At 38.5% G+C, this 23,693-nt stretch overlaps 1 protein-coding gene across 8 annotated transcripts in view; it reads left to right on the forward strand.

Moving 5' to 3' along the window:
* NSUN6 (NOP2/Sun RNA methyltransferase 6) overlaps positions 1–23,693 on the forward strand; it is a 65,347-nt gene that overhangs the window by 14,155 nt on the left and 27,499 nt on the right. For 5 of the 8 annotated variants that reach the window (XR_012376076.1, XM_073885599.1, XM_025891887.2 and 2 more), the window contains 5 exons: positions 1,702–1,811; positions 3,564–3,717; positions 12,448–12,529; positions 14,360–14,479; positions 19,977–20,121. Coding sequence is in view for 7 of the 8 variants with exons in the window: in XM_073885599.1 (XP_073741700.1) it covers positions 1,702–1,811; positions 3,564–3,717; positions 12,448–12,529; positions 14,360–14,479; positions 19,977–20,121 (611 nt within the window). In the remaining variant the exon portion in view is untranslated. The other 3 variants (XM_073885604.1, XM_073885603.1, XM_073885601.1) reach the window with 3 other exon arrangements.

Consider the following 23,693-nt stretch of genomic DNA (forward strand, 5'->3'; position numbering starts at 1 on the left):
TCGGTCTTCTAAATTTAGGGGTTTTCCTTTTATTATTATTATTTAAGGTTTTATTTATTTTTTGACAGCGAGAGAGGGAACACAAGCAGGGGGAGTGGGAGAGGGAGAAGCAGTCTTCCCGCTGAGCAGGGAGCCTGATGCAGGGCTCAATCCCAGGACTCTGGCCAGGATCATGACCTGAGCCAAAGGCAGACGCTTAGCGACTGAGCCATCCAGGCGCCCCTTAGGGGCTTTCCTTTTAATGTAGGAAATAACAGGGTATGAACTAGTCCAACAGTCAGTGCAAGGCAATAATTAAGGAGTTGGGAGTTCTCTTTTTTTTTTTCAAATTTTATTTTATTATTATCTATTTTATTTATTAGAGAATGCACAAGTTGGGGGGGACAGAGGGGGAGGAAGAAGCAGATTCCCTGCTGAGCAGGGAGCCTGATGCAGGGCTCCATCCCTGAGATCATGACCCGAGCTGAAGGCAGCCGCTTAACCGACTGAGCCACCCGGGCGCCCTTGGATCTCTCTTGTCTTAGAGTCTGAGTAGAAGAAAACAAATCTGTGAATGTGGAACTGTGGTTCCATACCTCATAAAGGTTTGGAATTCAGATTCATGCTACCCAAGTGGTCAAACAGAATATACAGATCGTTTTGTAAGTGATTATTGAAAGCCTGAGGTCGCCAAGAGTAGAATGTAAGGTGAGAAGAGATGCAGCATGTTTTGGAACATGGGGGAATGGACCTCTTTAAGAAGTAGATAGGGAATGAGCAGTGAGAACGTGAGAGACAAACAAGTGGTACAAAACTGAGAAGCTCAGTGAGATAGGACTATCTGGAGATCACCGAAGGAAGATATGACACGCTCTATTCCCGCAGCAAGGAGTTGTGACAACACATGTGAGATGTTGCCAACCACGAACATGCATGAGGGACTCAGTGCTTAAGGTCTTTATTTAGGGCTGATCACATAGGCACCCCCTGACTTTTGAAAAAGTCTTTCTGTGTATTAGAAGTGATACTCAGTTGTTAGTGGTCTAAGGAATGAATGGAAGGTGAGAAATTGGAAGACACTCAAAAAAGTTGGACAGTAAAGGAAGAGTAAAAGACATCTTCGTCTGGTTAAAATATGAATAGTTGAGAGACTCTGGACTCTCCGGGAACCAAACTGAGGGTTATAGAAGGGAGTGGGGTGGGGCCATTGGGTAACCGGGTGATGGGTATTAAGGAGGGCACGTGTGGTGATGAGCACTGGGTGTTGAACATAATAATAAAGTAATTAAAAAATTTAAAAAAATATGAATAGTTGACCACACAGCAATATACCATTGTAGAGATGCTTTTGAATTCCTTGTATATTGTCTGTTTTGGTCTTTGAAGGTAAGGACTTTATTTTTCTTCCTTCTAATGCTGTTACGGAAACAGCAGTGCTCTTTAAATGATTAAGCAGTTTTTGGTACTACTTTATTGCCTTCTACCAGATAGACCTCTTTCTATTTTTTTTTCCTCAAGTGCGCCCCATCCCCCTCTCTGAACTACTTCCTCTATATTTATCCTTTTTTTCTGCTTGCTTTTTCTTATTTATTCATTCATTGGCATTATCTTGGGACAGTCAGGAGAAAAGAGGTTATTTAGGGTTTGGATTGAAACATTAAAAAGTTTGGTAGGGGTTGGAGGTGTATTACTCTGTTAAAATTGCTCATCTTCTATCCCTAGGAAGAATATAAAAAAACAACATTGTGAAGTAATTGTTGGAGCACAATGTGGCAATGCGGTGTTAAGAGGAGCCCATGTCTATGTTCCAGGAATTGTGTCAGCTTCAAAATGTAAGTATAATGTTTTAGCCTCTCTGTACAAGAAAAGATTCTTTAAAATCTGTACATTATCAAGTGGAAAATGTATTAAACTATCATTCAGATGTATTTCAGATTTACTTTTATCAGATAATTTTTCAAGTTTTACATTTGGGATAGCCAGAAAGATTTATCTGATATGGTCTCACAAATTGGGCATCCATATATGGTTTTTTTTATGCCAGTTTTTTTCTTTCCATAAAAGAGTATGTGAGAGTTGGGCGCCTGGGTGGCTCAGTTGGTTAAGCGAGGTCATGATCCTTGAGTCCAGGGATCGAGTCCCACATCGGGCTCCCTGCTCAGCAGGGAGTCTGCTTCTCCCTCTGACCCTCTTCCCTCTTGTGCTCTCTATCTCTCATTCTCTCTCTCAAATAAATAAATAAAATCTTAAAAAAAAAAAGATTATGTGAGATGATGTTTAGAGGATCATTACTGATTAATACAGTGTAAGATGTCAGTGAAATTTTATTTTGTTTTCTTAACTCCATTGCCCTCAGATTTCTGTTGTCATTTGTGAGGGTAACCTTCAGAACTTGGGATCTTAATATTGAAATAAAAGCCAGTATTCTTCATTTACTCACTCAGTTGATGACATATGCTTAATAAGTTAGTCACTGTGGTTCAGTCTTAATTTATTGGGCTTGAAATCAAGACACATGGGTTTTGCTCTATTGGGAAGTTATTCAGCTGTGGGCTTCAGTTACGTTATCTGTGAAATAATTTGATGTGCATTCAGGTGTGCTAACTGCCTGCTGGCCAAATCTGGCCTATGTCTGTTTTTGTGTGGCTCACAGCTGAAAATGTTTTTTCCATTTTTAAAAGCTTGTTTAAAAAAAATACAAAGAAGAATATGCCAACAGACCTTATATGGCTCATAAAGCCTAAGGAATTCACATGCCCTTTATAGGAAAAGTTCTTTGACCTCTGATCTATGCGATTTGAACAGTCCTTCTAGCTCTAGTTGATAGACTGCTCCCTACTGTTATCAAGTTAATGGGCTAGACAAATTTATGACAGGCTAGGTCTAAGAACATGAAAGTGGAGTAGAGTTTCCTATTATTAAAGTCACTGGGATTGGTTACTGGAAATAATTTAATGAAATGGCTACAAAAACCTAGACTTAATCAGCTGTAAGAATCAACTCCATACACTGTGTATATATATGCATATATATACATAGGTACATGTGCATATGTATACACACGTTCATGTATATACACATAAAATCTCTGTCTTAATTGCTATAATAGGAAACCTGCAAAGAAATAATAAGTGTTAGGCAATTTAGAAACATTTCTTTGAGGGATTTTAGTGTACATTTTTGATGAATCTTTTTAAGGGAAACTTAGAACTTTGAGGATTGAGCCAAAGATACCAAAATTTATATGAAGTTGTTTAGGGAATGTTAGGTTTGGAAGAAATAAATAGGAGTTATCCTTCATTTTCTGCTTAGCTAAAGAGTTCCAGTTTAGATAGGATGTTTTGAAGATTTGTATTTTTTTGTTCTAGAAAAAAAGTCTTCAGTTAGATATATTGTGATGGAACATTTAAAAGTAAAAAGTCATATTTTCTCTAAGGGGTTATTTTGAGATAATGAGCCAGTTTAGACCTCTTCATGCCCACAATTGATGCCCTTAGATGTCCCTAGTCTAGCTTAAGGAATTTTCACTATTCTTATACCAAAATATAGTCTAATAAGTATAATCTGATTTTCTTCTTTCTTAGTTATGAAAGCTGGAGATGTTATTTCTGTATACTCTGATATTAAAGGCAAATGTAAGAAAGGAGCCAAAGAATTTGATGGAACAAAAGTATTTCTTGGAAATGGGATTTCTGAACTAAGCCGCAAAGAAATCTTCAGTGGGCTACCTGAACTGAAGTATGTCATCAAGTGTTTGGAGGAAATATGCATTCTTTTTGGTGGTTCAAGGAAAATAAAAACAATGTAAAAAATATATCTAGTTGCATTATAAAAATATTTTCTTGGGGTATAAATTTGACTGGAAAATAATTGTTCAATGCATATTTCCATGCTTTTTTGAAAAATTGCTTTTGGGTAGAAGAGTAAATGCTTTGATTAAAGGGCCCACCTACATAAGCAAGCAGTCATGCTGTAATTGTTAGTTTCAGTTTTCCTTTTGAATTTTATTGATTTATTGATTTGAAAATTTTTGCACCTTTTGGGGATTTGCATCTTGATAAAGGATGAATTATGTGACTTAATCCAGAACTATTTAAACAGTCTGATTTTTGTGAAACAAAAAGCTTATGATTTTAATATAAATTAAAAGTTTTATTAAGAAATTTTTTTACCAGAAAGCCAGCAATCACATGGCTACTTGTGGTCAAGATTTAATATTTGGATCTGGGGCCCCTGGGTAGCTCAGTCTGTTGAGCGTCCAACTCTTGATTTCAGCTCAGGTCATGATCTCAGGGTCATGGGATCGGTCCCCGTGTCAGGCTCTGTGCTCAGTGTGGAGTCTGCTGGAGATCCTCTCTCTCTGCCCCTTCCCTGGTTCATGCTCGCAAGTGCTCTCACATCTTAAAAAAAAAAAAAAAAAAAGAACATTTGGATTTACTCAAACCAAATTAAAAAAGTTTTTAATCATCTTGTGTTGCTACTGACTCTAAATAAATTAAATCTGTGGGCAGTCCAGAATCATTTTGCTTCATATTTTCAGCCTATTTAAGGAGTTCTGTGGACAACTCCATTACTCCACAGTTGACAGCTGATGTAGACATGCCGAAAACTGAATTTATCCGTGCAGAACTGGACTACATCCCTGATTCCTGGAACAGTTTTCATGTTGCAACAATCTGGGTTTATAGTTGAAGTTAATTCTTCTGAAGAAACAGATTATTGGATTAACCAACTCTAGATAGCAGTGCTTTCCAAATGGCCAAGAGCAAAGATTTTATTCTCCTTAGAAGACTTTATGAATATAAAGATAAAGCGTGTGTGTGTGTGTGTGTGTGTGTGTGTGTGTGTATCTTTGGGTCTGTAATAGGAAATTAACGTTTTGACTTCCTCCTTTGGTTCTATTTTTAGTGGTATACTCTTCATCCTCTTTCTGTGACTGGCTTATTTTTTTTTTTTTTTACTTAATTATAATTGATATATTGTGTTTCAGGTGTACAGCACAGTGATTCAATATTCATATGCATTAGAAAATGGTCGCCACAATAAGGCATTACCATCTGTGGTTATACAAAGTTGTTAAATACTATTAACTATATTCCTCATGTTGTACCTTAACATCCCATGTTTTATTGATAATTTATTTCATCTTCTTTATAATTTATTTAATCTCCATAACTTAATCCCCATAACTCTTTTATAACTGGAAAGTTAACCTTTTTCACTTTATTCATTACCCTTATCCCCTTCTCTGTGGCATCCATCAAATTTCTGTTTCTGTTTCTGTTTTGTTTTGTTCATTTGTTTTTTAGATTCCACATACAAGTTAAATCATACGGTATTTGTTTTGTCTGACTTATTTCACTTAGCATAATACCCTCTGGGGCCGTCTTTGTTGTCATGAATGGCAAGATTTCATTCTTTTTTATGACTGAGTAATATTTCTCTCTCTCGCTCCCTCCCTCCCTCCCTCCCTTCCCCCCCCTTCTCTCCCCCTCTCTCCCTCCTTAATCCATTCATTTATCATAAGTGGACAGTTTTCTTCATGTGATGGCTTTCTACTTTCTTATGGTTGATTTCTAGTTTCATACTGTTGTGATAGGAAGAAAAGCTTGATATGATTTCAGTCTTGTTAATTTATTGAGATTTCTTTTGTGGCCTAACATGATCTATCCAGGAAAATGTTAAAGGTACATTTGAGAAGACTGCTGTTTGGGGATGGAATATTCTGTATGTATCAAGTCCATGTGGTTTGATGTGGTGTTTGCTGTTATTACATTATTTTCTGTCTGGATGATCTATCCACTGATGTAAATATGGTGTTAAAGTCCCTTGCTATTATTACTATTATAATGATTCTCTTTATGATTATTTAATATCCTTCTTCGTCTCTTATTACAGCCTTTGTTTTAAAGTCTGTTTTGTGTCCTACAGGTATTGCTACCCCTGCTTTCTTTTTGTTTTCATTTGCGTGGAATATTTTTTTGTAGCCCTGTACTTTCAGTCTGTATTTGTCTTTGGGTCTGAAGTGAGTCTCTTGTAGTCAGCTTATTAGATGGGTCTTGTTTTTTATCCATTCATTCATGCTTATGTGTTTTGCTTGGATTGTTTAATCCACTTTCATTTAAAGTAATTATCTATACATGTGTACTTATTGCTGTTTTGTTGTTTTCTGATTGTTTTTGTAATTCGTTGTTCTTCTCTTGGGATTTGATTATTTCAGTGTTAGGCTTGAATTACTTCCTCTTTATTTTTTGTGTACCTATTACAGGGTTTTGGTTTGTGGTAACTGTGAGATTTGTCTGTAATAACCTATGTATATAACAGTCTATTTCAAGTTGGTGGTTGCTTAAATTCCAAACATTCCAAAACATTTCTCTCTTCCCTGCAGCATTTTATGTTTATGCCATCATATTTTACATCTTTTTATTTTATGTTTTCTTTAATTATTATAGATATAGTTGGTTTCACTACTTTTATCTTTTAACCTTCAGACTAGCTTTATAAGTGGTTGATCCACTACCTTTACTATATATTTGCCTTTACTAGTGAGATTTTTTTCTTTCACATATTTTATTTCTAATTATGGCCTTTTCCTTTTTGCTAATAGAAGTCTGTTTAATACTATAAAGCTAGTTCAGGGGTGATGAACTCCTTTAACTTTTGCTTCTCTGGGAAGCTCTTTCTCTTCCCCTTCAATTGTGAATGATAACCTTGCTGATTATTCTTGATTGTAAGCACTCTGGATATATTGTGTCACTCATTCTCTTCTGGCCTGCAAAGTTTATGCTGAGAAATCAGCTGATAGCCTTATGGGGATTCCCTTATATGTAACTAATTTTTTTTCTGCAGCTTTTAACAGTCTTTGTTTTTTAATTTTTGACATTTTAGTTATGATGTATCTTGGTGTGGATTCCTTTGGGTTCATCGTTTTGGGGATTCTCTTTTTCCTAGATCTGGATGTCTGCTTCCTTTGCCAAATGAGGGAAGTTTTCATCTGTTATTTCTCAAATTTTCTGCCACTTTCTCTCTCTCTCTCTCTCCTCCTTCGGGGACTCCTATAAAGGGAATGTTAGTGCACCTGTTAGCTCACAGTCCCTTAAACTACCCTCATTTTTAAAATTCCTTTTTCTTTGTTGTTCAGTTTGGGTGATTTTTACTTCCTTGTTTTCCAGATCACTGTTCTTCTGTATTACTAATCTGCTGTTTATTCCCTATAGCGTATTTTTATTTCTGTTATTCTTCAGCTCTGATTGGAACTTTTTTATATTTTCTTTTTGTTGAAGTTCTCACTGTTTATCCATTTTTGTCCTGAGTTTGATGAGCAGTTTTATGGCAATCACTTTGGACTTTTTATTCGATAAATTGTTTATTTCCATTTTGTTTAGTTCTTTTTCTGATGTTTTGTGTTACTTTGTTTGGAACATATTCTTCTGTCTCCTCATTATGCCTAACTCTGTGTTTGTTTCTGTGTATTAGGTAGTTCATCTACATCTGGTGTTGAAGGAGTGGCCTTATGTAAGAGATGTCCTAAAGGGCCCAGTAGTGCAATTCTCTTACCCTGGTACCCAGACACAGGTGCTTCAGGCATGTTCCCTGAGTGGGCTTTGTGCCTCAGCCCCTTGGACAGATGCAGGTGCACTCGGGTGAGGCTGGCTTCCCTCCCCTGCCTGGTTAGCCTATTCCTTAGGCTACAGGTGTGCTGTAGGTGGAGTCCTATAGACTTCAAGGCTCTGCTGAGGGGCAGGGCTGCATGGGGCTCTCAGTGGCGTGTGCACCCTGGCATTTGCATTCTAGAGAGAGGATTTCAAAACAGTGTCTATCAGCTCCAGCATCAGCAGGGCAGAACAAGATAGCAAAAATGGCTGTCACCAGTGTTTTACTTCTCAGGGAGATTCCAGCCCCCCCGCCAATCCCCTTCAGCAGGTGCTCCAAGATTAGTAAGTAGGCCTATTTTACCTATGGTCTTTGTGCTTTTTTATTTGGCGTTTGATCTTTTTGATACGGTTTTTGATCTGATTTCGAACCATTTGTACTGGTTTCTGGGTTGAGTTTGTGTGCAAGCCCTTTATGAGTGGGGTTTCCTTTCTTTACAGTTCTGTAGTTTTCCTGGACATACTCCCTATTGGTTTTTAAGGCCAGATGTTTTGGAAGCTCATCTCTTCATGAATTATCTAAGGGTTGGGTTGTTGGATGTGGAGTTTGACACTCTCCTCAGGGAGATAACATTCCTTTGAGGTCTGTTCTGACCATGGAACGTTGCTCCAGGGGTGTGGTTTTTTTCCTTAGCAAGACTGTATCTTTGCCTCTTCCACTCATCTTGATGTTGTCCCTTGTTGTGGGGGCTCTGTTCATCCAGTTTCTAGGTCCGTTCAGTTTGTTGTGTTTGTGGGAGGAGGTGAGCTCAGGATCTTATTATTCTGCCATCTTGAACCCTCTTCCACCCTTCATTCTGTTATATTATTCAATGTAGTAGTTCCAGTAACTTTGCTGACAGACTTTTCTGAGTAATGTTTGTTGGTAGGACTAGCAGGCAGCCATCTTTCAAAAAACTGTTGTTTTTTTTAAAATTCAACTTTTAAACTTAGCATTCAGTTATGCTGTTAGGATTTCTTTCTCTGCCTATGTGAGGAAAAGCATGCTTCCATAACAAAGAAATGCTATACATATATCATGTTTCTTATTATAAAATTTTAGAACTTTGTCTACCAGTGGTACTTTGTTATTCAACTAGTAAATTTGCACCCTTTGGTTTCTTGAATTACAGTGGACTTCAGTCATAGACTTCATAGAGGTAGATTAGTTTACTAACAACCTGTTTATCATAGGAGATCTGGTTCTTTGTGTTACTATATGGAAATACATATTACAAAAACAGTTTTTTTTTTTACTTTTTTAAAGATTTTACTTATATACTTGACAGAGAGAGCGAGCTTGGGGAACAGAAGGCAGAGGGAGAGGGAGGAGCAGACTCTCTGATGAGAAGGGACCCTGACGCGAGGCTCTATCCTGGACCCTGGTATCATGACTTGAGCTAAAGGCAGACGCTTGACCAACTAAGCCACCCAGGCACCCCACAAAAACAATTTTAAAAGAAACATGTAGGGGCATCCTGGGAAGTTCATCCTAGGATCGAGCCCTGCAGCGGGCTCTCTGCTCAGTGGGGAGTCTGCTTCTCCCTCTCCCTCCACCTCTCCCCCTGCTCATACTCTCTCTCAAATAAATAAAAATATAATCTTTTTAAAAAATTAAAAAAATTTTGCCCAATTTCCAAAAAAAAGTAGTCAAGGGAAAGAAAAAGAAACGTAATCCCATACTGGAACAATAATTGATTTAAATTATTCTTTGTTGAGTTGTTTTAAGTTAAATACTGCAAAGATGGACTACTTGCGCTAGTGGTCAGAAGGAGACAAATAGCAGAACTTGAAGCACTAGGTAGGAACTGGATTAGAGGCAGACATATAAATGTTAACGTTTGAGTATTTTTCAGAGGACTAATGTCGTGCAAGTCAGAAAGTCATAAATTATGAAAGAGTGAGCAGGTCATGGAATTCAAGGTGTCCAATAATGGGTCTAGACTGGGCAGGGGCTGAGGTGTTGATCAAGGTCAGTGCGCCAGTTGTCTCAACAAATGACTGACTTTTGAATGTGCGGCTTTGACTTTTCAGAAGGTTCCTTTGTATTTTTTCTGGTCAGGGGCAGGAACTGTGTAGGAAATGGTTAGATTTGATTCTGGCTGGAGCGAGGACCAAAGACCAACTGATTAACTAACTCTGATTTAACTCTGATTAAAAGTACAGATTCAGACATATCAAGTGGTAAACGAGCGAGTGAGGATAAAAGGCATGGGAAGAGGGAGAAAGGAGTTAACGTTTATTGTATGACAAAGGCTGTTAGAACCCATTGGACATCACAGTCATTACCACTGTAGTTGTAGTCCATGAATACCTACAGAAATTATTTCACTCTAAAAAGCAGCGTAAACTTACCCTGTTGTGGCATAATAATGATTTGGTCTTTGGGTTCTTGGCACACAGCTCCCCAAATCCTTGGATTCTCTGCAGAGATGAGTGTCTTTTGTATGCTAATGAGATGACTGGTAGCTCGGGGTCCCTAGATAGCTTCTGGAAGGCACTTGCCAGAGGAACCAACCTTTGTAGTTAGAAGGTTGGAACTTGTGGCTCTACCCCCGGACCTCCAGGGAGGGGAGAGGGCCTGGAAATTCAATTCATATCCAGTGGTCAGTGATTTAATCAGTCAATCATAAAGACTCCTAAATGATGGGGTTCAGGTTGGTGAATACATCTAGGTGTGGGGAAGGTGGTGAACCATACACCTCTCCCTTAACTTCTCCGGTGTATCTCTCTCCTTCAGCCATTTGTAAGTTGTATCCTCCATAGTAAACCGGTGCTAGTGTTCTGAGTTGTGTGAGTTGTTCTAGGGAATTTTCAAACCTGAAGAGTGCTGTGTGGAAACCCCCAAATTCACAGCCTGTTGGTGAGAAGTACAGATGGCAACCCGGATGTGCAGCTGGTGTCTGGAGCGACACCGGTCTTTTTTTTTTTTTTTTTTAAGATTTTATTTATTTGACAGACACAGCAAGAGAGGGAACACAAGCAGGGGGAGTGGGAGAGGGAGAAGCAGACTCCCCGCTGAGCAGGGAGCCCGATGCGGGGCTCCATCCCAGGACCCTGGGATCATGACCTGAGCTGAAGGCAGATGCTTAACGACTGAGCCACCCAGGCGCCCCAGGAGCGACACCAGTCTTGTTGGATCCAACCGTTGAGCCCGTGGCACCTCACAGTAACCCCCGGCAGGTCGTGCCAGGACTGGTGCGAGAAAAAACACCACACATTTGGTGTCAGGAGTGTTGTGAGTAAAATGAGCCCACCTACCTACCTCAAGCTGAGTGCACACCATCCACATAGATGCTTCCCTGCCAACATAGGTTCAGAAGCTCTGAACTCATCTCGTGTACTGGACCTGAGGAGTGTGTTCTTGTTTTCCCTGCTTAGACTCTATTCCTTGCTTGTACTCCTGTACCTGGTTTAAATCCAGATTCTTAATCTTTCCTTTATTATTAGAGTGCACTTTTTCTGTGCCCCTCTAATCCCTCGAACATGGTGTTGATTTCCCTTTTTTCTTGCTCTCTGTGGTGTGGCCTGATACACCAGGTAATGTTTGGCTTTCTCCAACAGTATTTGTATGCTTTCTCTTGCCTCTGATGGTCACTGACAGCCTCTCTCAGATGGCGATGTTTGTCCTAATGAATCATCGTCCACCATGTTCTCCTGGGTCCTGGACATTCCTGCTCTGATCAGTTCCACTGCCGCTTATAACATGGGATAAAGGTAGAAAAGCTCATCTTGAGGATTATGTCAGTAGTGGGCAGTTATTCTCTAAAGAGATGAGAGAGTTGTGTGGCATATTTGTGGTTGCTTGGCATCAGCATGATTCTTAAGTATGTTTTTATTTTTAATACAAGTACCTAGCATAGTGCCTTGCACACTGAAGCATTCAGAAAATGTTTATTGAATTAAAAGCTGTTAACAGTGATCATGAATCTGTTACCGGAAGGATTTAGAATGAATCAACAAATAAAGACTCAGATGTTAGAGAAAGACAAACACCGTATGATCTCATATGTGGAATTTAAGAAACAAAACAAATGGACAAAGGAAAAAAGACAAACCAAAAAACAGACTCAACTATAGAGAGCAAACAGATGGTTCCCAGAGGGGAGGTGGGTGGGGGATGGGTGAAATAGGTGACGGGGATTAAGAGCACACTTATCCTGGGGCACCTGTGTGGTGCGGTCTGTTAAGTATCTGACTCTTGGTTTCAGCTCAGGTCGTGATCTCAGGGTCATGAGATCGAGCCCCATGTCAGGCTCCGCACTCAGTGCTGAGTCTGCTTGCAACTCTCTCCCTTTCCCTCTGCCCCACCCTCTCTCGTGCATGCTCGCTCTCTCTCTAAAATAAATCGTTAAACAAAAAGTACACTTACCTGATGAGCACTGAGTAACATATAGAAATGTTGAATCAGGATATCGTACACCTGAAACTAATATACTGGCATTAAAAATAAATAAGAACTGCCATTAAAAATAAAATAAGAACAAATGCATTATGTTAACATAAATAGCATTTTTAATTAAGTAGCTATGTTAAAAAAAAAGACTCGTGTTCTTTGCCTTTTTAGTTTGTTCAAATCTCTGAAGAAACTCCTTTGTGCCTAAATGAAAAATTTATGTAACTATCCTTTTTAGTGTTCCTGATGGCCTTCTACTGCAAGGAATAAGTCCTAGATAATTCACAGGAATATCCTAAGTATTGTGGTATTGAGTAAAAAAAGTTTTAAAAAGGCAGAACATCTTATATTTGTTGTGCTATGTGGGTATGTACCTGGAAATTGAGTTTGTATGGACTGTGGAATTTATACAGACTAATGTTAGATTTTTCTGCTTTTCAGAGGTATAGGCATAAGAATGACAGAACCGATATATCTCAGCCCCTCATTTGACAATGTGCTGCCCAGCTACTTATTTTTACAGGTAAGTATTTGTCAGAGTAAAATATTTAAAGACATTGAAACATAACTTTGGAAAGTTATTTCAAATCTAAGGTTTTTTTCTGTTACCATATATTTTGTGGTTTATTTTTTCTAATCTACGTTTGGTTAAGCAGTAAAAAAAACAAAACAAAACAAAAAAAACCCAAAAAACAAAAAAACTTTGTACATACTCTCTTCTTTTTCTCAACTGATTTTATTTTATTTATTTTTAATTTTTTTTTATTTTTTAAAGATTTTATTTATTTATTTGACAGAGAGAGACAGTGAGAGAGGGAACACAAGCAGGGGGAGTGGGAGAGGGAGAAGCAGGCTTCCCGCGGAGCAGCGAGCCCGACGCGCGGCTCAATCCCAGGACCCTGGGATCATGACCTGAGCCGAAGGCAGATGCTTAACGACTGAGCCACCCAGGCGCCCCCTCAACTGATTTTAAACTTTTTAAAAAACCCTGTGTTGCCCAAAAGTGTGTTAATTGCTTATTAGCCTCTACTGTTTTTTCTTGAAAAGTAATTTAGAAAATACATTACTTGAAAAAAATGCATTGGGGCACCTGGGTGTCTCGGTCGGTTAAGCGTCTGCCTTCGGCTCTGGTCGTGGTCCCAGGATTCTGGAATCGAACCCCACGTCATGCCCTCTGCTCGGCGGAGAGCCTGCTTCTCCCTCTCCTTCCTGCTGTGCTCTCTCTTGCTATTTCTTTCTCAAATAAATAAATAAAATCTTTAAAAAATAAATAAAAAAAATGCATTACTGAGGCACCTGGGCAGCTCAGTCAGTTAAGCATCTGCCTATGGCTCAGGTCACGATCCCAGGGTTCTGCATTAGGCTCCCTGCTCAGTGGGGAATCTGCTTCTACCTTTCCTTCTCCCCGCTCCTTGTGTGCACTCTTTCTCTCTCTCTCAAATAAAATCTTTTAAAAAAATGCATTACTGGGGTGCCTGGGTGGCTCAGTCGTTGGGCGTCTGCCTTTGGCTCAGGTCGTGATCCCAAGGTCCTGGGATAGAGTCCCGCATCGGGCTTCCTGCTCCGCGGGAAGCCTGTTTCTCCCTCTCCCACTCTCCCTGCTTGTGTTCCCTCTCTTGCTGTGTCTCTCTCTGTCAAATAAATAAATGGAATCTTAAAAAAATAAATAAAATAATGCATTACTTTGGGATATTATTCTATTTTATTTAAGGCAAACTTATCCTAGAGTAGCAGTCCTTGTATGATCCAAACTAATAATGAATTAATGGTATAATATAACTTGTTGCCATATAGCTTATTGCTGTAGATACATGAGTTGTCCAATCTCATATTTCTAGGTGCCAATCAGAATTGGTAAGATTGGTTTACATTTTACTTTTCTCCTATAGAAATGTGGTAGTGGCAGGGAGATAGGAACCCAGACGTCTTTGAGTGGCATTAGCAGCATAAAACTAGAATTCTTAAGTGGGCATTAGATGGTGAAGCACCCAAAATTCCAAAATTTTGTACATTTTCTTAGAAAAAGATCCAGAGGTTTGTTATATTTCTGAAAGGGCTCTGGCCTTCAAAATATTGAGAACCACTGAATTGAGGGGAAAAAATGTGCTTTTTTAGTTAAATTGATAGGGGAAATGCATCATGCATGTGCATGTGTGTGTCTCATGTGTGAATGTCCAATGAGATCATAGGATACTCTAGGAAACTGTGAATTTCCTGACACTATGTTTACAGAAAACCTGTTCTTGGCAGAGGATGCTGTACTGGATTACCTCCAAAGATTTCTTTATGTTCTCTGATTCTGAACTTTAAGAGGATTTAGAATCACTGATAATTGATTTTTTTTTCTTTATAGAATTTGCCATCTGTTGTAGTAACTCATGTTCTGGATCCTCAACCCGGAGAGAAGATTCTAGATATGTGTGCAGCACCTGGAGGCAAAACAACACACATTGCAGCATTAATGCATGATCAGGTGAGACTGTCTTCACAGCAAAAACTATTCACAACATATTACATGTTTCAGTGTTGAAGGTGGAACTACACATAACTTACAAAACATTATGTAGACATTCATAATCTAAATGATTTCAGATTCAGCCAAAGTAAAGACTGTTCAGTGATGGCATTCATCACGTGTTGAGTACAGGTTATCATTTGTGAAGACTATCTGAAGATCTTCTTGAATCCCAGATTTACTAATACGTTTGTAGAGTAGAAGTCTTCTTCATAAAATTATGTTTAACTGCAACATTTAAGAGATTTTTTTATGTTCTTAATTATAAGACTTGACACTTTCTAAACTACTAAATTCTGCTAAAACTTGATTTGACAGCACATTACTGAAGTGTCAATATATACACTGATATATATATATATGTACATTATGATATGTACACATCAAACACATTTTCTTGAGATCCATAAAAACTTTAAGATCTGGCTTAATTATAAAGCCTGTTGCGTTGTCATAAAATATAGTAAGTCTTAAATAAGTTTATTTCGGGTTTTACTGCTTTTCCCCCACATATATGTATTTGACAATATGTTTTCTTTCATTATGGGTTAGTCTGTGTTCAGAACTCAGTGTGACGTTGTAACCGTTCTGTGCTGGACCTAAGATTCTTCATCTCAAGAAGGATAGGGCCAGTTGATGCTATCTTCTTGTTTCAAATTCCATAAAATTACATGGTTCTTGAAATGCTTAGACACACTAGTATCTTCACCTACTTTGATCTGGAGGCAGATTTTAATTGATTGGTTGGTTGAGTAAACAGACAGTTAGTACTTACAAATGCCAAGTACTGGGGAGGCAGCAACAAACCACTGGGACCAAAATTGTCTTTATTGTGTAGCTTCCCTTCTAGTTAAGAGGAGACAGATAATAAATTAAATGAATACAAGTTCTGGCATGTAGGCTTGTGGTAAGGGCGGTGGTGAGCAAGAGAGGAAGGGGAGAGGCATTGGGAGTATTGAGGGGAGTGAGTATGCAGTTTTTAGGAGGGTAGTGAGAAATGCACCCTGTGAAGGTGGTTTTTGAGGAAAGACTTGGAGGTGATGAGCAATATGGAGGTCTGTGGAATGCATATTTTAGCTAGAGAAAAAGCAAGTGTGGGTGGTCTGAGGCTGGAGGGCACCTGGTCTGTTTGAGGAACCTCTGCGGTTTGCTGAGAGAGACGAAGTGAGGAAAAGAGACCAGAGAGAGGGAGGTCCCAGGGTGGATGTTGAGGTTGAGCTGTTGGCAGGGTCTGATAGGACATTAGTTTTGCTCGAGTGATGGGAAGTCACAGAAGAGTGACATAAGCCTCTTTACTATTTCAAGTATCCTTTTGGCTCTTGCCTTGAAAACAGGCTGGAAGAGGGCAAGGGTGACTGGTTTGGAGACAGTAATTCAGGGAAGCATCGTAGAGGTGGCAAGAAGTTCTGGAGATGTGTTTAAGGTGGAGTTGTAAGGAGTTGCCGATGCACTGGATGTGGGTTATGGAAATTTGAGGGTAATCAAGGGTGACTCCTACAGATTTTGGGTGAGGGTGACTATGGGAGGAGCAAGTTCTGCAGGGAAAAGTCAGAAAGTTAGTTTTGGTGATGTTAAACTGAAGTGTCTATTAGACTTGTAAGGGATGATGTTGAGCAGGCAATTGGATATTTGAGCCTGGAGTTCAGGACAGAGGTATAGACTGGAAATAAAAATATAGATTAGAAATGTAAATACATATAAAATAGAAATTTGCAAGTCATCAGCATATAGATAATACATAAAGCCATAACACTGATGTGGGTGGCAATAGAGAGTAGAAGAGGCCAGAAGACTGAGCCGCACGGATACTGTGTGCCAACATTCAGAGGTTGGGGAAAGAAGGAATGGCCAGTGATGTCAGAGGAAAACCAGAGGAGTAGTAGGACACCCTGGAAACTGTGAAGAAAGGGATTGAAAGACAGTGGAGAGATAGCTGTGTCAGATGTTGCTGCTGGGCCACATAAAGTGAGGACTGAGAACTTCCAGTGGACCTAGCACCAGGTCAGTGATGGGCAACCTTATCATGAGCAGTTTTGGTGAGTGGAAATGCTTGCTTGGATTGAGAATGAGGGGAATCCAAGAAAGTGAATCAAGAGCACTCCTTTGGTGGTGGGGGGGGAGTTATTTGTACAGGAATACAGTGAAATGGGGCAGTAGTTGGAGGTGAACTCAGGGAGTACTTTATTTTACGATGAGAGAAATGATCATGGTTGTATGCTAATGAGAGATCCATTAAAAGGGGAAATTGCTAGCAGTATCGGAGGAGGTGAGATGGGATACATTTTGATGCACAAGTGGCTTTAGATGGTAGCATGCAACAGTTTATCCATGGAAATCGGAGGGGAGGCGGAGTACACAGGTGCAGATATTGGTGGGCCGGTCAGTGGTAAGAGACAGGAAGGTCTCTTTTGGTTGTTTGAGTTTTCTCAGTGAAATATGAAGCAAGGTCATCAGATGAGAATGGGGATGGGGAAGGAGGTAGTAAGAGCTAGGAGGTATGAAATGTTAATCTAGGAAAATGGAAGTGAGAATGGGCTGTGGACACATCCTAGCAATTCTAGTTTGCGCTATGGGCTCCGTGAATACTATGGTCATGAATGTAAGATTTGTTGGGATAGTGATGGGCTTTTTTTAGCTGCCTGGATGTAGATGTGACGTTGGTGAAGAATTGGATTTAACCACAGCAGCATTTTTGTCATGCTTATATGTAAGACAGAGAAGCATGTATATAAGAGAGTAATGTGATACAGCTTGGAATCTAAACTGGGTAAAGAGCATAGCAAGGACAGTCAAAGACTGAGAGCAGTAGATCCATTCATATTTTTCTAAGTTAGCTCAGATTTATACAGTGGTAGGAAATCTTAGGCACCTAGGAAACTCTTTGGCAGTTTTTTTTTCATCGTACTCATTTATAAATAAGGAAAAATTGCCTACCTGAAGTATAAGACTTTCTGGTATAGAAATATACTTCTACAAGGCTTAGCAGAGCCCTTCTGCTCTGATTCACTTGATAGAAGATGTAATATCTGTGTGCCCACTCCCCAAAGTGCCAGATGTTGGACTTTACCAGATGATCATTTTTGATCTATATTTAAGTGATTAAGTCAAGTGATTTACAAGCAGTCTTGCACAGAAAATAATAGGAACATTTACTGTGTCAAGATGAAATTGTAACTTTTTCCTTTCATTAGTGCAAATCATTTTATCCAGAGACTTCTGATAAAAATTCACATTACTGGGGCGCCTGGGTGGCTCAGTTGGGTAAGTGACTGCCTTCGGCTCAGGTCATGATCCTGGAGTCCCGGGATCGAGTCCCACATCGGGCTCCCTGCTCGGCAGGGAGTCTGCTTCTCCCTCTGACCCTCACCCCTCTCATTCTCTCTGTCATTCTCTCTCCCTCAAAAATAAATAAATAAAAAAAATTTTAAAAATTCACATTACTTGCATATTAGTATTTGATACTATTACAATTTCTGAAACATTCACTGTGTCACAAGCAGGGAGATAATGCACACATACATACATATATATGTAAATAAATAAATTTATATTTTCAATAAATATATGGAAGGGTTAAAACCTATCTCTGCACTATATGTAAATCTACATACACTATATATAGGCACTGTATATATGTTCTGTGTGTGTATATATGCACTCTATATATGTGCCCTACACACACACACACACACACACACACACACAAACACACACACACACGTATAACCTCAGTGAGTGGCCTTAAAGTAACGAAGGAAGTAATGAAGGAAGGAAAAGATATTTGTTGTTTAAAGTTTTGGGGTATTAATACTCTTGGTTCATTAGAGATGTACTTTACTGTTTATTAATACTCTTCTTTGTCCCAAAGGAATTTAAGGTGGTAACAGTAAAAACCTTAAGGAAAAATGCATTAAATACCACCAGTGCATAAAACACAGAACATGAAATAGAAGGATTCATTTTATGGAGTTGCGGTTTTCAGTTTACCTGAATCAGTTTTCAGTTTACCTGAAATCCTTAATTGTAAAGATGATGATATGCTTTGAAGAGGTGATAACAATCTGCCCTTAATTTATGGTATATGATATTTATTGTGTTTGCTTAGAAGTATTTATCCACGGATATTTTATTCTCTCTAGTAAAAAGTCTTTCCAAAAAGTCTATATTTTAGATGTGTCCATGTTGTGTTTGGTTTCATAGTGCTGTGTGAAATGACCACAGAAAGTGTAGCAGCATTGTAATTGATGCATTTGTCATACAAGGATGGTGTGTATAAAAGAAACAAAAGCAAGAAAAGACACTGAAGAGTTAATCTCGCCATCTCTGCAATATCATTTCATAGTATATTGAAAAAATTATATGAATGTCACAACACATTTGTAAAAGAGTGGCCTCATCTTCGTTGACTTTAACTTAACCAAAGAGTTGCCGTAGAAATTATTTTTGAACTACTTTTTATACCATCCAGAGCATTTTGCTGTGATATACAGGTCAATATTTTTATGTTATAGTTGTCAGAACTGACATGAATTTTCTTTACATGTACAACTCAGAAAATATTGAGATGAGGATTGATTTTACAAGTAACATTCATCTGTATTCCAAAGCACTAGAAAAACATATCTGAGAACATATTTTTCCAGATGTGAACAAAGCGCATCACATTGGTGATTTTTTTTTTTTTTTTTTTAAAGATTTTATTATTTATTTGAGAGACAGAGAGAATGAGAGAGAAAGCACATGAGATGGGGGGAGGGTCAGAGGGAGAAGCAGACTCCCTGCTGAGCAGGGAGCCCGATGCGGGACTCGATCCAGGGACTCCAGGATCATGACCTGAGCCGAAGGCAGTCGCTTAACCAACTGAGCCACCCAGGCGCCCCACATTGGTGATTTTTTAAATATTTACCTCCAATAGATATTTTCAAGTTAAGTTCTTAGATGGCAAACACTATTAATGGTTTTGAGTTTTGTTAATTAAAAATATCTGTGAACTATAAGAAAATTAACCTGGCAAGAATGTGCTTTCCTATTTTGTATTTATTTTTAAGTATTTAAATTCCAGTTAACATCCAGTGTAATATCACTACAGTTTAGTGATTCAGCACTTCCATACATCACCGGGTGCCCATCACAAGTGCCCTCCTTAACCCCCATCACCTATTTCACCCACACACCCCCACCACCCACCTGCCCTCTGGTAACCAGCAGTTTGTTCTCTATAGTTAAGAGTCTGTTTCTTGGTTTGTCTTTAAGAATGGGGTTTTTTTTTAAAAGGTAAGACAGTATTTTAATGTAAATTTGATATACATTTGCTTAAAGAATTCAGCTTTAAAACTAGGGGTGGGAGGATAGTAGGGAAGACCATAATTTTTCATCACTTTTCCTCCTTATTAATAGTTTTTATGACTGCCTTGGGTTTACACTTTATTTTTATGTGTTTTCGTTTGTTCTTTAGGGAGAAGTAATAGCACTGGATAAAATATCCAACAAAGTAGAAAAAATAAAACAGAATGCTTTATTGTTAGGACTGAATTCCATCAAGGCATTTTGCTTTGATGGAACAAAGGCACTTAAACTCAATACAGTTAAGGATGCTGAAGGTAAGTTAAATTTTATCTTTACAGGCTTCTATAATTGGCTTTGGATTTTGCTGTCATTGTTCTGGCCCTAAAATATCCATAAACCTTGAAACTGGCATGGATCTAAGATATTTTGCCGTAATAGATACCATTTTGCTTTTCATCTTATCCCAGAACATATATACAGTGCCTATATATATAATGTGTGTCAGATTTTATTTTATTCTTTTTTAAAGATTTTATTTATTTATTTGATAGAGATACAGTGAGAGAGGGAACACAAGCAGGGGGAGTGGGAGAGGGAGAAGCAGGCTTCCCACTAAGCAAGGAGCCTGATGCAGGGCTCGATCTATGTCAGATTTTAATAATATAAAGTCAAACCCCAAGTCATGGTCAAACTCTTTGGTCTTGTTGTATTTGTCTTAATTTCATATTAAATCTCAAAAAGCTTATTAGCCCTTCAAGTTTGTGATTATTGAGCTGTTTTGATGTCTTCATCTTTTCTTGGGAGAATGGGGCTATGGAGCTGGGAAGGGAGGAAAAACTGCCACATATCTTGTTTTGGAATAAAATGTTGCATTTATTAAGTCCCTTGATTGCTCTCTTTCTTTGTTTAGACTTGATTTCATGAAATACTCAAGAAATTTGCATATTGTAATGAACCAATTGGTGTTAGTTTCCCCAAAATGTTTATTGATTAAAGATGCTACTTTATTAAAGCTGAGGACATCGTTTGGACTCCGCACACCTTACAGACCATCTAGTTTTCCCATATATAAGCTCTTGACTTACATACTGACCACTATCACTACTAGACAGTGGCCAGGTCAATATAATTCATTACTGTCACTTTACTGAAATTGTTGGTAGTTCACCAAGTTTACATATCACTGAATAAAGTGATCATCCTCAAAAGCGTAATAGACTGAGGTTGGGGTAAGAACAATCAAGATGTAGGGTAGCCATCTTAGAGGTTGGTCTTCAGTGCTATAGAGAGACATTCATTAATTGACTTGGGATAGTCCATCACTGATTTTTCACTCATCCACATCACTTTATTAGCTGATGGTCATAGGTTGTCATCTTTAGCTCTTTTTTTTTTTTTAATCAAGACCTGTTTCATCACAGATACTCTATGGTAGTTTGATTTGGGTTATTAAACCTAGAATGTCTGGCAATAGACCCAATCTGTTTGATGGAAAATGTATGAGTAGTAATGTGAACATCACCATATCTTTGGGACTCCTGGAAAGTGAGAAGTTATTTTGTGACACCTGCCTAATGTGTAATAAACCTCATGGGAATAAACAAATGAAACACGTGTAAAGCTTCCTAGAAAAACAGGGATTATTCTGAAGAGCAAGGTCTGGACTATTATTTATCTTCTTACAGAGGTGGGAATAGGTTAGATGTAATTGTCTGATTACATGAGAACAGCACTTCATGGTCAGTTGATTGTTAACCCAGAAGAGTTTGTCAGGAGTTGGCCGGAGATTTATAATAGCGCATTGGCTAGTAGGCTATATCCGAGAGACCCAAAATACAGTGGCTTAGAAAAGATAGAAGGATTTTTTGTTTCTTTGTTTTTTGTTTTTTATTTTGGTCTCACCTAACAGAAATGTGTGTCTGATGCTGGTAGTTTATTTATTTTTTATTATTTTTTATTTTTTAGATTTATTTATTTGACAGAGACACAGCAAGAGAGGGAACACAAGCAGGGGGAGTGGGAGAGGGAGAAGGAGGCCCCCCGCAGAGCAGGGAGCCCGATGCGGGGCTCAATCCCAGGACCCTGGGACCATGACCCTAGCCGAAGGCAGATGCTTAAAGACTGAGCCACCCAGGCGCCCCATGATGCTGGTAGTTTAATATCTGGGTCTAAGACAGATGTTCCAGTTCTTTCAAGGGGAGGGGAAAGGGCATCAGAATCCTTGGGAATGCACATGCCACTGACCAGGTTAGTCATTTGATCAGTTTAGCTGCAAGGGGGCTGGAAAATGTAGTCATTAGCTGTGTAGTCATGTGCCCAGTTCAAAACATGACTTTAGAAAAGGAGGTTAATGGGTATTGAAGAACAACTAGCAGTCTGACAGAGGCTTTGTATCACTGAAAGTGATGATGGTGATCGTTAAAATTTATAAGATATTTAAAATTTTATTTTAGAGTAGTTGACATAGTGTTATTAGTTTCAAGTGTACAACGTGACAATCCTACAGTTCTATAAATTACTCGGTGCTCACCACAATTAAGTCACTTTCTGTCACCACAAAATGTTACTATATTATTGACTATATGCCCTATGCTGTGTTTTGTCTTTTTTTTTTTTTTATCTCTGTGACTTGTTTTATAGCTAGAAGTTTGTACCTCCTAATTTCCTTCACTTCTTTTGCCTATCCCCTCACCCACCTCCCCTCTAGCAACCACCAGTTTTTTGTATTTATGAGTCTGTTTCTGTTTGTTCATTTGTTTTTGACGTTTGGAGTCCACATATCAGTGAAATTCTGTACTATTTGTCTTTCTCTCTCTGACTTATTTTACTTAGCCATCAAACCCTCTAGGTCCATCCATGTTGTCATGAATGGCAAGATGCCATTCATTTTTATGGCTGACTAATATGTCTGTGTGTGTTTGTGTGTGTATACATACCACATCTTCTTTATCCCATCTATCAGTAGACACTTGGGATTGCTTCAGTATATTGGCTACAGTTAAGGGGTACCTGGCTGGTTCAGGCAGTAGAACATGCAACTCTTGATCTCGGGGTTGTAAGTTTGACCTTCACATTGGGGATGGAGATTACTTAAAAAAAATATTGCCTGCTGTAAATAATGCTGCAATAAACGTAGGGGTGCATATATCTTTTTGAATTGATGTTTTTATTTTCTTTGGGTAATTAGTAGAATTACTGGATAATATGGTGTTTCTATTTAATTTTTTGAGGAATCACCATACTGTTTTCCATAGTGGTTGCACCAATTTACATTCCCACCAAGAGTGCACAAGATTTCTCTTCTCTCCACATCCTTGCAACATTTGTTATTTCTTAATCTTCTTGATACTAGCATTCTCACTGGTGTGAGGTGACATCTTATTGTGGTTTTGATTTACATTTCCCTGATTTAGTGATGTTGAGCATCTTCTTGTGTGTCTCTTGGCTATCTGTATGTCTTCTTTAGACGAATGTCTTCTCAGGTCCTCCACACATTTTTAATCAGATTATTTGGGGTTTTTTGGTGCTGAGTTGTATAAGTTCTATATGTATTTTGAATATTAACCCCTTACAGATACATCATTTGCAGAAATCTTTCAGTAGGGTTGCATTTTCATTTTGTTGATGGTTTCCTTCACTGTGCATAAGCTTTTTATTTTGATTTAGTTTCAGTAGTTTATTTTTGCTTCTGTTTCCCTTTACTGAAGAGACGTATCCATAAATATGTTGCTAAGGCTGATGTCAAAGAGATTACTGCCTGTGTTTTCTTTTAGAAATTTTATGGTTTCAGGTCTCATATTTAGGACTTTGATCCGTTTTGGGTTTATTTTTATGTATGGTGTGAGAAAGTGGTCCAGTTTTATTCTTTGGCGTGTAACTACCCAGT

Source organism: Callorhinus ursinus, unplaced genomic scaffold (assembly GCF_003265705.2).
Source record: "Callorhinus ursinus isolate GAN/ISIS: 27379988/994484 unplaced genomic scaffold, GSC_fseal_2.0 scaffold63, whole genome shotgun sequence".
Classification (NCBI taxonomy): Eukaryota; Metazoa; Chordata; class Mammalia; order Carnivora; family Otariidae; genus Callorhinus; species Callorhinus ursinus.